Source organism: Colias eurytheme, chromosome 24 (assembly GCF_061535395.1).
Source record: "Colias eurytheme isolate Ceu_HAF_F1 chromosome 24, ilColEury1 Martin Lab GWU primary, whole genome shotgun sequence".
Lineage (NCBI taxonomy): Eukaryota > Metazoa > Arthropoda > Insecta > Lepidoptera > Pieridae > Colias > Colias eurytheme.
The window spans coordinates 4931193-4947096 of record NC_143003.1 but is presented as its reverse complement, the minus strand read 5'-3'; the positions used below and the strand labels follow the sequence as shown (position 1 = coordinate 4947096).

Here is a 15904-nt window from a genome sequence, read left to right as displayed (position 1 = left end):
GCCTTCTTCGATAAATAGCTTATCTAACACCGAAACAATTTTTCAAATCGGAACAGTAGTTCCTGAGATTAGCGCGTTCAAACAGTAGCAAACAAACAAAACTCTTCAGCTTTATAATATTAGTAAGTTTAGTACAGATAATAATCAAAGCTTAATTTGTTTTCTATCCAACAATAATAATTGATTGTACCAGTGATAACATTGCATTGTCTTGTAAATACTGCGTTTGAAAGCTCACCCAGATTTACAGACATTACAACATAACCTTTCGAAAGGAACCCACAAATCTCAGCACGTGACTATTGCACAAGAGTGGATCTATACTATTATTCTAGCTGAAGGTAAAAAGGCGTAAACTTTATGCGTTACCTTGCTTTTTTGTGAATTATTGGTTTATGCTATTTTTATTATTTGCTGATTTTGAGAGGGGATTGTCTATGAGTTGCCAAGGAGAGCAGAAATCTTGATAAAGAAGATACAGGGCCATATTCCTCTTATTTCCAGACAGTTTACGCCGTGAATGGAACTGACTGGCACATTCATATTATACCATTGAGTTACTATGTTATTATGGTATAATACATTGAGTATACACATAGTAACTCAATGTAATACCATAATTATTAACCATGGCTAGTTACTAGTTATTATTCTGTGCATGCATCTTCTATGGATTACTTTATGAGGCGATGGACTTTGGGTAGAAGCCGCAGATATTTTGATATATTTTTATTTTGTAATTGATATTAAATATAGGGTGAATTATATTGACCGACTGTTACGTAAATAATATACAGCTAAATCAAATTTCACATCGCATGAAAACTATTGAAGAATATTAGGTATATAACAAATACCTATACGGATATTATACAGGGTGTAATCAGTCGATTATACCGTAGGTAACTACTATTACAGATATCAAATAACTTTATCTGACTATAACCACACTATAACTGATATCGAAAGTACTTAACCTGAAGAGTAAAATGACAATTATAACTTTTAAAAAATATAACGAGAAATATCCAAAATTCATAGGTACATTTAGTTATACATGAATATCCAATACATATAGTAAGAAAGTTTTTAATTATTTTTTTTGTTTTTTTTTGCTCTAGTTACATCGCTTTTAGGGAAAGTTCACTTTGAAACTGAAAATAAAGCTCATCATTGTATAGCACAATGAGGACACAGTATTACAGCTGATAAGGACGTCAGTTCGAACATTTGGATTTGATAACAAAATTTATGTGAAATAAAATGTATGGGAACTGCTGAAAATTTCTTTCACTTTGTCTATAGATTATTATTATATTGAAATAAAACCTTTATAAAGTTTAATATCGAATACGAAATGGATAGGTAGGTACCAATTTCATGATGAACATTATCTAGATTCTAGCTTAGGTACCTAATTAATATTATGTTATTAAGGAAAGATGAAATAAAACAAAAGCATTCTCTATGACATTTATTTATACTTAATAATCTTAAATAATTACAGTTAACAAAATTACAAATTGTGTATTAAAATTTGGTAACAAAAAATTAATAGTACAGTATGTTATCAACAGTTAGTATATCCAGTATTCGTAATAATAATTTATGTTAGATAATTTTATAGAATATTATAATCTTTGTAACAAATATAAAATTAACCTCAAATGTAATAAACTATGACTAGCTAATTATTTTCAGGGTTTGTTGATATCGATTGATATGTATTTAATATCAGTACCAAGGGTACATTTTATGTTAATTTTGATTTTAATTAGAGACTAGGAAATTATCCTTAGATAGAGTGAGCTAATCCTTATAAAAAAAAAAATGATTAGCCCGTGCAGTGTGCCTGTTTAAGAATACACATATGTTATTGATATTTGTTCTTTCATATCAAAATCAATTTTTAGATGAAATACCGATTTTTAACAAAAATTCAAACCCCAAATTTTATTCGACTTACTTATTTGTTTTAAACTTATGAAAGTAGAGAAAAATATAACGCACTTTGACTGTTAATTAAATGCTAAAATATACTTTAAGGCTAAGGGATCTTAGATTTAATCTTAGCATAATTAAGTAAATAAATTAATTAATAGGAAACTTATGTCAATAAGTAGCTGTTTGCGAAATAAATTTTAACATCAGCTACCATATTTACTGTTAAATAATTTCGAATGATTTTATTATTTTGGTACATTTATTTATCGTAAACTTTTCCTCTGTCGCATCACGTATTGTTCATAATTCCAAAAATTGATTTAACCATGGTGTGTAATCACCGTTAAATGTATCATCACGACTTTTATTTTAATAGTCTGTGAATCCTTTTGTTTGTCCAACGCCATCTAGCGAGACGGGTCTGTAGTAATCTTTCATTTCGCCCCAACCGCGCGGCGCCACATTGAAATTCGGACCAGAGACAAGCGGTAAGCGCGGGCTTTTTGGTGAAGCATAGACATCGTTTAATTTCGTCGGCGCTAAAGGCACTGGGATTTCGACGTTTTGTAGAGTAATTGTTGGCGGTGACACTGGGAACGGTTCCATTTTCGGTATGTTCGAAGTATGTTTTAATGCGGATTTGGGATATGTTTTTTGGTTGCGGAGACTAGACGGTGGACGGTACGGTGTGTCGTGGTTGGCGACCGGTGTCGGCGTAGAGCACGAGTTAGAAGTATTTCTTCCTGAAATGTTAGTTTTCTCTAGATTAAAATTTATCCTCAACTAGATAATGATTATAATCATGACGTTAATTAGTTAAATCTTTAGATTTCATGGATTTGTGAAATAGAAACTGAAAATTAGGGCTCAGCTAGTGGAAATCGAAATAAAAAACGAATTTATGATAACTATGAAAGTTAATAATAATCAATGCCTATCTAAAAAAATCTCCTCGTTGGAGGCTTCAACATCTCTTCAAAAACCCCCAGAAAAGCAAAACATATATTTACATAACATTAAAAACATATATTTACAGATAAAACGAATCATACCTCGTCCTTCATGCACCCACTTGACGGAGCGCTTCTTCCTATTCACATACATGCTCTGCCCCTTGGACATGTGGTTGCTGGAGTCAGATAGCGACTTGGAGATAGCACGAGCGAGGTCCATCTGCTCCTTGACTGTGGGGTGCACGCCTGGCACGTAGAATGCTGATGATGCGAAGGTTTTCTCTGGAAATTTCGTTAAGAAATTCTTGATTTCCTTCTAAAACAATAAAGACAAGAGAAGCGAAGGACCTTTTTATTACTACTAGATTCCAGAAAAAACAGTAAAAGAAGTCTCAAATGATAATTACCCCAGCTCAAGGAAAAAGCAACATAGGATAGGAAGAAAAGTTTTTAATGTTTAACATTATCACTTTTGTTACGAATAGTCTAAACTCTAAAGTGATGACAGCCGTAAAAACGTTTGTGTTAGTGTTTATTGTAACAAAATAACTGGGTCAGATAGTCAGCTGGCGGATGTATGTTTAGATCTTCATGCTGATGATTACAAGGATTCTTATTAAAATTGCAATCCATTTTAATTAAATTTGATGACCTATTTTATTCAATAAACACTTCTGAGTAATTACCTCCAGTTCAAGGCTGACTCATAACTTTGAACTGAACTTGGGTCTACAGCGTTCAAGAACGATAAGATATGACGACAATGGCCAAGGAACTATAGCTGATAGCGCACATTTCGAGCCAAGCTGTAAGCATTTGCCGTAATTATTACGTAGGTTTAGGGTATTGATTAGATAGTGTTTCTAACGTATTTATTCTAAAAGAATTTAAATAATAAAGTAGGTCTTAGTTCTTACAACGAGCTAAAGGCCGTAGCAAACGCCTTGATAAAATAATAAAATGAAGGCGATTGCGTCAAATAATGTTTTCTAATGCCCACTGTTACCAGAATATATTAAAAGCGTATGGTTAGAAGTTTTGGCGCATTGGCGAGTTGCCAAAATGCACCAAACAAATGGACAACAAGAAACAAACATCGGAAATAGAGCTGGTCATTAATAAGATCTATCGTCACAATACAGCCATGAACCATGGAGAATTTAAACTATACGCATTTCGAAATGTCTTCGAAGAAGACGTAACTGCGCAGGAAGCTTTAAGAGGAACTATAGTTGAGTCAGTTTATAAAGAACTCTCAAGTGTTGTGAAATATTTGTTATTTGTTTCATAGTAATACGAATTACCAATTTTTTTCAGGAAAACTTTTAGGTCAGTCTACTATTAAATCTAATGTGAATTTAATCGTGAGACATTTCATCTTCCGTATGTGAAGAGCTTACATTAGCATTATTGTAACAGAAACTCATAATAACGAGTTGCCAGTTTGTTCACAGTATCTTATCACAAGCTTGCAACCTAAAAGCTTAATCCTTGACGTCATCTCTACAAATAAGCAGAGCCACTTCAAGTCTGGTATCAATCTGTCTACCACGCTGTCTGACATTTTGTAATCTGCCAGTCGTAAAATAATATACTATTCCTGGAGCGTGGCGAAAATGATGGACATATCGACACAATAGGAGCGGAACAAAATGTCACATGGTAGTTTTGCATGGTAGTAACAGTTTTAAAGCTGTATGAAATATGTATTATTATGAAAATGCCACTGCACAACTAGGAGCTGATAGAATCCCATGTCATAGACAATTTAATACTATAATGTTCTATGAAAATAAGTTAAAAGTCTAAGGATATGAAATAAAACAGAAAATACTACAAAATGTATAAGTTAGTAATTATTCCAGAATAAGAAGAACTCGCAATGATAACATGCAGTAAAACGCTTTAGGTACGGTAGTATTGTACTTTTTAATTAATTTAGGTATATTTGCACACAAAAAAAAGTATTCCAAGGTTTGGTAACTAGACAACATTGTAGAAAATCTTACCGAATTTACGATCTTTCTTGATGATATGCTCCTCTGCATCAGGCGCTGGTGTAAATATCTTGTTAAGGTCCACTTCCTTATCACCCACGATGATTGGTTTGTTTTCTAAGTCTTCCTGAAAATGTTATCATAAATATTGAGGCATCTTGTTAAAATTGTGTTTTGATAGATCTACTACAGTCTATACTACAGTCTACAATTCTATGAAAATTAACTACACTACCGCCACTACCTATTTTAAGTGTGTCTACAATTTAAATTATATTTAGTTTAAAGTGTGTGGTTTGGTTCGTAACTTTGTACTTACTTATGAACATAATTTTTATGTAATAAAATTATTTAATTTAGCGAATTGTTCTGTTTGTAGTGTGGCATTGATGTGTTATTCTGATGTCATTTACTGTACATAAAAAATCTTATAATAATACCTAATTGATCGTCATTGCTCAAAAACGTGTTTAATGATGAAATGCGAAAAACATAAAAGAATATCGTTCACAGACTGCTACAGGACATTTTTATCAATTTTAACACAAAAAGAATAAGAGATAGTTTTGTAAAATACTTTAGGTAGGCACTAACTAAATAGGGGAAGAAAGAGAAAATACGCATATTATTATGCGATTCACAATTGAATTCATAGTATTATCACAGTACCTACCTATTACAATATTATTTATTATGTATATAAATCAGTATATGTAGGTATTGTAATACTGTTTAATTTATTATATTTCATATATTATTATGTAGAATAAAAATTATAGAAACTGGGTAGATATTTCTACCTTTGCATAATTAGTAAAATGAAAATTCATGCAAATTCCTGTCACACTTCGATTTTTTTTTTGAAAACTTTATACTTAGTAACATTACTAAAGTAATTAAATGTAATGAAAATGAATGTAACTATAAATTATAATTACAGGATGCGTTCGTTATTATAAAAATAATATTCACAAAACATAAACGTGTTAACAACTGTTAGTAATATAAACAACAAACTGTTAAAAATAAAATAATTGCAGTGTTAAAATAAAGTTTAAAGTATAAAAGTATTGTACAGTAAATTAAGTACCCTTTACTTCTACACAAGAGAAAAAAATCGTATATACACGGGCTTTTGCCAATAATGTCAAAATGACCGTATTTACAAAATGGAACTAATGTTTTTTTTTTTTTAATTTTTTCTTACAAGAGGTTCCTCCGGTGGCGGTAAGGTTGCATCCTGCGAAGGCTCTGCATCGTTCTGTGTCAGTGATAATTTTCACTTTAATTTATTTATTATTACAAAAAAAACTTCGCCAATGGATCGTTCTAATAAGTATATTATGACTTAAAATTATTTAAACAAAATTACTAAATATTGAATAACTATGTTGATTTATCAAATAATTTTTTTAAGATGATACTTTACATTGAAATTACCTGCATAATCTTACAAATTTTATATCTTGATCAACATCTGTCATCTAGTTAATCAATATCGATGATCCTTGTTATAGAATTTTATTACATTTTTTAAATTAATTAACATCATTTTATGCATGCTTGCTGCCTGTCGTTTTGTAATCTGTATTTAGATTGACAGTAGTTTTGGCGCGAATCCAAGAGCCAAATATGCCGGGTAGCGATAAACAGCAATCTTTACTTTTTGTGTTCTGGATTGAGGGCGGCACGTCTGTTGAATGATCCATGAGAGAAATCTGAATTTTTCTCGAAACGTCTCTTTTGTTTTTGAGTCTTTATGTAAAGTACGATCGGTATGCAAAAGTCGGTACATTTAATTTTTGAAGATTGTTTTTGTAGCGTTTTGAGATTTCCTGTTGAAGACGAGATATCCAGGTGATAATAAAAATTACACGCTAAAAAGTGTTTTGAAACCTTAAATCTTAATATATCCTTAAAAATTAATTAACGGAGCATTATTTCGCAATACAACAATTAAACAATTCCAACTATAATATGTACATAATATCTACTATACACGGAAATAATTTTTTTTAAAATATGTAACCTTATCTCAATCGTAAATCAATATTCATATCATCTTAAATTTTTTCGGCAACCTCAAGTACTGAGGTCATTGTAACTCTTGTACCTACATTGAACGTAATTAACCAGACATTATTTTTAACCGTGTTGGCGTTGGGTTCGATGCCCGGTGTTCAGTTCAGTCCTAGGTCGCACTTAGTAAATAAAACAGGTGGATAATTAGGTTAACGAAAATTATGTCTATGTCTAACAGTCTAAGTACATAAAATCACTGGCCAATATCAGTATATCATAATTAGCTCCAGCTGTTATTATAGATACCTAGATTAATCAACGTCTTATTCAATATAGGTTACCTATAAAATGCTGTATCGAAGGAACATGGGTCTTAGTAAATCAGTTGTCGTGTTTTGTAAACATAATAACATCCATACTAATATTATAAATGCGAAAGTAACTCTGTCTGTCTGTCTGTTACTCAATCACGCCTTAACTACTGAACCAACTTGCATGAAATTTGGTATAGATATATTTTGACCCTCGAGAAAGGACATAGGATAGGTTTTATCCCGGAAATCCAACGGGAACGGGTTTTTCTTTGAAAACGCGGGCGGAAAGCTAGTACTACATAAAACTAATTTTAAAAATTATGCCTTTATAGGTATTATAATAAGAGGAAACTGGAAAGCCCTAGTAGCGAATATAAATGAGACAATTTTTAAGAAAAGCTTACAAAAGAGATGTAACACATGGTCCCTTATCTTTTCCTCCACGAGGAATTTCATTTACCACATTCTGCGAATATTTGTCAAAAATTGCATTTATGAAATACACATGCATCTTTACTAAGTATACCTAGGTTTTATAATTAGGACTACTTATAATTTTCGTAAACGTATAATTTTCCTTATTCACCAAATTTTATTTTGTATAACCCTCTCTTATTAGTTATTATTGTTAAAAACTTAACAAATTTTCATCGATATTTCATCACATTGTTTTAAACTAGATATAATTAGGTTACTAACATGACCTAATCCTTAATGTTTGCCAAGGTTTGTAATCATTAATCATTCAAATTAAAACTATTGTATATTTACATACATAAACGAATTAAGGCATGTTCATAATCATTGCCTTGTTTGTAATGAAATAATTACCTTATGCGTATTTTATGATTTACTGCAGTGCAAACATTTTAAATAAAAGATAACTAAATTCTGAGACAAAAGAAATGTTTTAATGAAATAATTACGCTACGTTATCTGAATAGATCTAAAATCTACAAACCACGTTACGATGTAAGGGAACATTTTCATTGTACAGTCATGTACATTGTACAGTCGTTTAACAGTATTTTAAGTAGATGGTAATGAAAATGATTGCCTAGCCTATTGATTGAACTAGCCTTTACTGTTAGCCAATTACAATGATATTGGGAACATCGCATCCTTACATAGTGTTGATAAATAATTTCGATCACTGTTGTCATGATTCCGCCTACATAAACTATTGTCTACGCCTCAAGGTTCTACTAGAATCTATTTTCACCAGCTCTGGAGACGCGCCAGAAGAAACTGCAATCTCTATAGTCTTAATTCTTACAACATATTAGTAATTAATTCCTGAACCCTTTGATGTAAATCAAATGTTGTCTGTCCGAGATTTTGGCTTCCGTATTCAACACCAGTGTTTGGGATGATTCATGGGCTAGAAATTTTTTTCAGCGTGGGTTTTACATCGTTTGTTTCAAGCATATATACCTCGATAAGAAATTTGAATACATTATTTTATTTTGAATTCATTAAAGATAACGCTACTTTTTGAAATCGATGTCATTGTTTTTGTAAACTAGCTCAAGCTATAATTTATTTGTTAATTTGTGCTTTAAAATTATATTAGGTAGGCTATAATATACATACATTAAATTAATATCAAATATATAAATAAATATACGTAATAAGGTGATATGTAGCAAATATAAATATACCATACAATAGGGGATCCAATACGCCTCCTTGCAGCACACCCGGTTAGAAGCTTATAACTAATTGAAATAAATCAACTTACCCAACTTACAGGGAATAACTTATAACTGAGGTTCGTAAGGAATTCCTTTTTTTGAGGGTCAAACATGTCTGAAGGCTTGAAACCACGCTTTGTGATGAGGGTGCTGTTCACACTGGAGGAGCTTTTGACGTCGTCGAAGGCGTCCTTGTGGACCACTCGATCATTTATCTTGTGGATACTCGACATTTTGTTGGAGGAAAACTGACTCTCGCTTATCGTCATCATTTTCACTGTTTGCGGTTCACAACTGTTTTGTACCGACTATGACACTTTAGTGTAAGATTTTCCAATATTCGAGAAATACTACTGAATCCGCCCGTTGTCACTACAATGTTACATGTAATCTGACGTCAATATGAGACACATAGAAGACATGACTAATTATTTCTGTGTAGTTGTGCCAAAAATTGTATTGTTTTATTAATTTATACCGTATCCTTCTTATAATAGAGTTTAAATTGATACATAGTAACGGAAGAATGGTTAAGATAAATCGCGGCTTTAAAATTCAGATCACTTACACTACTTAAAATTTCAGAGCATAAACTATGCAAAGGAATTTATTCACTTGTGTTAAAGCAATAAGGTGCAGTATGTTCTACAATATTTTTTACAGAAATAGCTCTAAAAACCGTTGCCAGGCAAAATACTTCACGTGTTCTGTTTACAAAGGCAAAATTCGCTCTAACGGCGTTTTTATGTACGTTGCTACAATATATCGAATCAAATAAACGTTATTCGCGTAACAGCCTTCATTTGTTCTTTTAATTTTAAAGTCATAACTCATAACATTCGTAATGTGTATATGAATCATCAATGCGTCGAAATGAATTCAATTTATTAATTGTTTAATAGGTACTTTATGGGCTTATTTTATCACTTCATAGAATCAGCATTACTACCTATGTATTTCAAAGCTTCTCGCGAGAAATTATTATCTTGGAAATAATATAAGTAAAACACATACATACTATCTCTATGGTAAAACCTTAAAAAGTGTACAACTGGTAGGTATGCTATAACACTTTTACTAACGCAATATGCACTTTGTTTCTTATACATATAAATCCATCGTCAAAAAGATAAATACGTCCCATACAACTTTTATGAAGCTCGTATAATTCGAATTTAGAATTACAAAATTGTATTTTTTAACTGTTATTTTTGATCACGTATTTGTAATTAAAATATCGAAACAACAATGTTTTAACTAACTTGAAGCCGCATTTAAGTTACGCTAGCATCCGTAATAACACAGACTAATAATAATATACTACGTATACAAGTAATAATAATGCAAGCTCTATTTTATCAAAAACAGATATAAGAAAAATTAATATTATTTTTCAGATTTTTTTCTGCTTTTGAAAGCTACACAGAAACTAAAAAAAAACGAAATATCTCATACGTTTCGTCAGATTACAATTGGCTGTCAAAAAAAAGTAACGCCTACAAATTCAAGCTAACACAACACAAGACAAACAAACAACACTATGACCACCGATGTGTGTATCACGCGAGAAGTTTTCTGACTAACTAAAATAAGTCTTAACACATTGCATAATGCGCAGAAAAGCTTCGTATGGTGTATGGTGCATACAATTTCTTGGTTTTTCCAGACATTTCCAAGTTGATTTTCCGAGATATGTATCTATAGGAGAGCTTTATATAACGGCATATTTCTTTTATGCAGGACTAGACGTAGTAAGTAGCCATATATCTAATAAAAAATAAACGCTATATGATCTATGGATCGATATTATTATTTTTGCAGTTCGTAGTTATTATTATCGCGATATCATTCGTTATTATGTCGCAAAGTGCGTGTAGAGTTAGCTTCTATTAGTCCTTTATGATCTTATTTTACTACTATAGCAGAACCAAACAGTGTAGGATAAAACACCTCACTTTCTCTTTCCAAAATAGTTCTGAGTTTATAGATATACTCATCCTAGTAGCAAGGCTATGAGAGACACCCTAACACGGATTGGTTGCCAGAGTCTAAATTTGTCTCGCGGCACCGCCCGCCTGTTTCGATGTTTCGCCATCGCTAACCGAACGTTTATTCATATTTACAGATTTGCTGAAATAAATCTAACATCGTTTATTATGAGATGTAAATAATAATTTAGGTAAAACTACGTGGATTTAATCTAAATCTTTGAGGTTTTATTTTCAATGCATCGGGTTAAACCGTCTTTTCTACCACAAATCTGTAACTCATCACTGAATAGTTAATGCTTCTGCAAAATAATGAAATATTAATTTGGGTTAAGAAGTCGTAAACAATACTAAATACTTATTCCCCAAATTACATCGCAAACCTATTTCTCCAATCATTTACAGTTTATATGATGTGGAACTGGAGTCTATTCCAAAATTAACTGTTTAATTTATAGCAAATTTTATGATAGCACTAAATCATACCATCAATACAAATGTTAGTGCAGTTATGTAGTTTTTACCAAATAAAAATCAAACCCAAAACTTAAGTTCTAGGTACGCATAGTAAGAATATACCTAGTACCTAGTACCTACCTATTGTAAAAAAAAAACATAGCAATGAGCAAATCGCACTCGGAGCAATTAACTAGGCTTGTTAATTGCTCCGTGAAATCGCATGTACCCAGGTTTGGACCATATTCACCTGCCTACTTATTAATTCAAATAATAATTGATAGATTAATTCACAAATCATTTCCGTGCCAAAATGTGTTCAATTATTTGAATGTTATTACCCAACTATCGTTTATACTGAGTAAACAAATCTTCGAACATCGTTTAATAATAAACGTGCTTGCTCTAATGTTTTGCGAAATTGCTGAACTAGATTCCTATTTAAATTGTCTAATGAACGCAGTTAACGAGTCGAATAAAATTCAGGGTCAATGAGCATACTTTTTCCTTGCGAAATATAGAATTTACTCGAATTGTTTAGGAATCTACAAAACCAGTATAGTATAAGTAATACGTGGTAATACTTCAGCCTATTTAATTCCCATTACATGAACCTCCTATGAGACTTTACACGTTTATTAACAAGGTTTAGCTCATCAAACTACATAACGGTCGGTGGTCCAACGCTTAATTACGTTATGGCTCTACATCTATACTAATATTATAAAGCTGAAGTTTGTTTGTTTGAACGCGCTAATCTCAGGAACTATACTGGTCCAATTTGTTTCGGTGAAAAATTCTTTCGGTGTTATCTCTATCTATATCATCACGTTAAGACCAACAGGAGCGGAGCAATGTGGGTAAAACCGCAGGGAACAGCTAGCCAAGAATATGGATACAAATCCTGCGCAACATACATAAAGGTATATTAAGAAGAGCTGGAACGTCAACACATTTACACATTGCACATGTTAGGCCGGGAGATACTGACACAAAATTTCGGGTCATTTGTAACAGGATGGCGGTCTAGAGGGGTCTTAGTACGCAATGACAAAAAGAAAAATGATGGTCAGAACGCTGATACCGGCGGACTAGTCGCGTGGGCGTTAGTCACACTCGTCGGATAAATAGCGAAAGTCCAACGATTTGTAACACAAATAAACGCACACAGATACACGATAGCCCTTAAAAAAGATGTAGGCGGTAGTGTCATGCCATACTTTTACGATGTGACTTACAGTTCGCCATACCGACGTGAATGCGTTGATTAAAAAAAACAATTCAACCATTTGTACCGGGCTAACTTTTGCACAGGTAACCATCGTCGTGCAGCCATTTACTAAAATCGCCATGCCATGGGGGGCTGTAAGTTACACCGGAAAAGTATGGCATGACACTACCGCCTACATCTTTTTTATGGGCTATCGGTAAATTCTAAAATTTTTGTGTTACAAATCGTTTGACTTTCGCTATTTATCCGACGAGTTCGACTAACGCCCACGCGACTAGTCCGCCGGTACCAGCGTTCTGACCATCATGACCTCTGTAGAACCGCCATTCTGTTACAAATGACCCGAAATTTTGTGTCAGTATCTCCCGGCCTATGTATGTGTCATATTTTGCAATTGTTTATAAATACAGGGTGATGTAATTGGTGTAGTACGAATATCTAAAAATCTATGAAGAATTTTTTGATACAGTAAATGGAAGAATTATAGACTATTTTACAGTATTTAATAAAATCATTTAATTTTTTGTTCATTTTCATTAGAAATGTCAATTTTTCTCACCAAGGTGGAAATTTGGATTATAAGGATCTTGTTAGAAAAATATAAATTTTGACTAAAATCGGCATTTTTTTTTTCAAAAATCAAATTACTAATTAATAATCAGAGTTATCACATTATTAAAAAAAATAAGCCAAACAACAACCATCCGTGTGTTGGGACTTGGGAGTGAGCGCACGTGTTATTTGTATTGTTTTTATGACCTGAAATTTAATTATTATTTGATAATTGAATAATTACTAATACTTTTATCCAGTTGATTATTATTAGAATAAATAATTAAGTTCATCAATTGATTTACTTTTAAATTATAATTTTACAGGTAAATTATGAGAGCTTTCATAATTATATATTTTGCATATATTTATCTACAACGCACCATTTTACAATTCAAGTCTAAAATGAAACTAGAGTCGCATTTATTTTTGAACATACTGTAAGTGAAATTGCATAAGTGTGAGTACTGTGAACATGCCAGCTTTCCTTAATTGACCGATATCAGGAGACGTGACAGACTGTATTGTCAGAACCGTAGACAGAGAATCCAATAGACACCGGCAATGCGTGTCGCAGAAAGAGATAAAAAAGAATACGTCACAATATTTAGGGTTACCATGTGAGGGAAAATTTACCCCGCAATTTGTAGGATACAAATCTCTCAATATCATTATTCACATAAGTGGATAATAATGAGATATCCACATTACATACTTACATGTTTATACTAATATTATAAAGAGAAAATGTTTGTAATTATGTATGTACATATGTATGTATGGTTTTCGGAGCGCAGCTAGTATATAATAAACATATTACTTTTAGATGGGTAATACATATTATGTATATACACATACCTATATATTATATAATCCATACTATATAAATAATATTATAAATGCGAAAGTAACTCTGTCTGTCTGTCTGTTACTCAATCACGCCTAAACTACTAAAACAATTTGCATGAAATTTGGTATGTAGATATTTTGATACCTGAGAAAGGACATAGGCTACCTTTTATTGCGAAATATGTACCACGGGCGAAGCCGGGGTGGACCACTAGTATGTATAATATATATCATTATCATAATCCCATATAAAAATGTGTATGTAATGATAATGTAGATGAAAACTCGATTGTTCATTATTTTTTATAAAATAAAATAAAAAAAATAAAAGAATGTTTATTTTCGTAAGTATTAACAGATACACACGTTAATTATATTGACCGACCCGCGAACGCGCAAAAAAAAACGAAATTTACTTAATAATAATTTATTGTAATAAAAAAATTACATTTAAATTATCTCTAACTTAATTAACTACGTCCCTCCGGTTCAATGTTGGAAGTTGGAACCAAGAGTGTCCATTGTCTTCGGCGGGGCAGCGTCGCGGTGGTGGTGATTGCCGTAATACTTTCTAACCTTCGGTTTTGGTTTCCAATCTGTTCATCCTGTAGCTACAATCCAAATTTGTCGTAAATTATCCGGTTCAGGAAAACTGGAACAAGCCATTGAATATTTCAGATATTTAATTAAATACACACTGCAGAATATATATTATTATTTCCCATAATAGTGGGTAACAATTTGTAGAAAAGTTGGCAACACAAAATTTTTTAGGTTAAAATTTATAATTGTTATTTTTGTGGTTTTTAAACAATGTATTCAAGTCAACAGCACGTGATACACAATATATTAACACGCTGAAATATCATGAAGGCCTATAAACTGATAAAGAGTTGTATACTTACGAGTGAAAAGACAATCCAGGCATTTTCGTTCCACTATCACTTTAACACCCTTTAACGCTACACCGCACCATGGTATTATTTTATAAGGTATTAACAGTAAGTCTAAATCATTAAAAACCAAACATACCATGAATTACGTAACTTAGAACATGTAAAAACTATATTTTTAGGGAAGACGATAGTTAGCTGTCAAACTTTGTTTAGCAAAGTAGGTTTCTTTTCTTGAAAAAAGTGGCACGCTGGGTGAAACAAAAAATTTTATCATTCTTTCTCATTTCTTTACACAACACCGGCATAAGTTGCTCTTTGTCTTGTGTGAATGCGACATAAACTATCAATTTGTCTATTGGTTTCTCTGTCTACGGTCAGAACAATGACACACTCACCTGGATTGAACCATGACTCATATATGCATATGTAACACTTTCTTTTACATACATGTCAACATGTTTGACCTTGACAACCCTGATTCGCTTAAAAGAATAGTGTTGTACCCGTTAAATGTGGCTAGTACAGTATTACTATTGTATTATATCTGTGAATGTGGTGTACACTGTAAGTACATGAGAGAAAACGTGTCTAAAATGTACTGCTAAAACTTTAGATGTCCTTCACTCCAGATAAAGCTCATAGTTCGTTCTTGATTTTATAAGTCCATGGTTCAGAGCACAGTATCATAGTTTGGTGAACTTTAAATTGTAACAAAACAAATCAGTTATTATTTCTACTGGAAAACTCAACTTTATAACGAGTTGTAAGAGAATTTATTGTAATAAGCTATTTTAAGGCTTCCGAACTAAAAAGAATAAGCTAACGAAATCAAAGGATACAGCAGTTTATGCTGTATATTTTCGACATTCGCATGAGAATACCATACAGGGTTCTTCTCGTGAACACAGAATCTTGAAGTTAGATACTTATCACAAAAAATATTATCAGAGTTATTCTTTGACAAGTGTCATGATATTTAAAGCCATAAATAATAAGGAGGGACACAGA

General features: G+C 32.1%; 1 protein-coding gene and 1 long non-coding RNA gene across 10 annotated transcripts; both read right to left on the bottom strand.

The window, feature by feature from the left end:
• Positions 1-1764: 1764 nt before the first annotated feature.
• On the bottom strand, positions 1765-10500 carry LOC149897960 (uncharacterized). 9 transcript variants are annotated; one of them, XM_090115918.1, is made up of 6 exons: positions 10425-10500; positions 8981-9296; positions 6102-6155; positions 4907-5021; positions 2997-3179; positions 1765-2687 (listed from the first exon to the last, which is right to left on the bottom strand). In XM_090115918.1, exons 2-6 carry the CDS (start codon positions 9194-9196, stop codon positions 2314-2316), a joined length of 942 nt encoding a protein of 313 aa, XP_089972044.1. In that variant the 5' UTR covers positions 9197-9296; positions 10425-10500; the 3' UTR covers positions 1765-2313. The 9 variants fall into 9 exon arrangements, with proteins under 9 accessions (XP_089972044.1, XP_089972045.1, XP_089972047.1 ...); XM_090115919.1 differs by having other exon boundaries at positions 10462-10500; XM_090115921.1 differs by having other exon boundaries at positions 10473-10500.
• A 3911-nt stretch (positions 10501-14411) lies between these two features.
• Positions 14412-15159, bottom strand: LOC149897959 (uncharacterized). Its single transcript, XR_016458123.1, has 2 exons — positions 14906-15159; positions 14412-14652 (listed from the first exon to the last, which is right to left on the bottom strand). It is a non-coding gene; the product is annotated as an uncharacterized LOC149897959 (long non-coding RNA).
• Between the last annotated feature and the right edge of the window lie 745 nt (positions 15160-15904).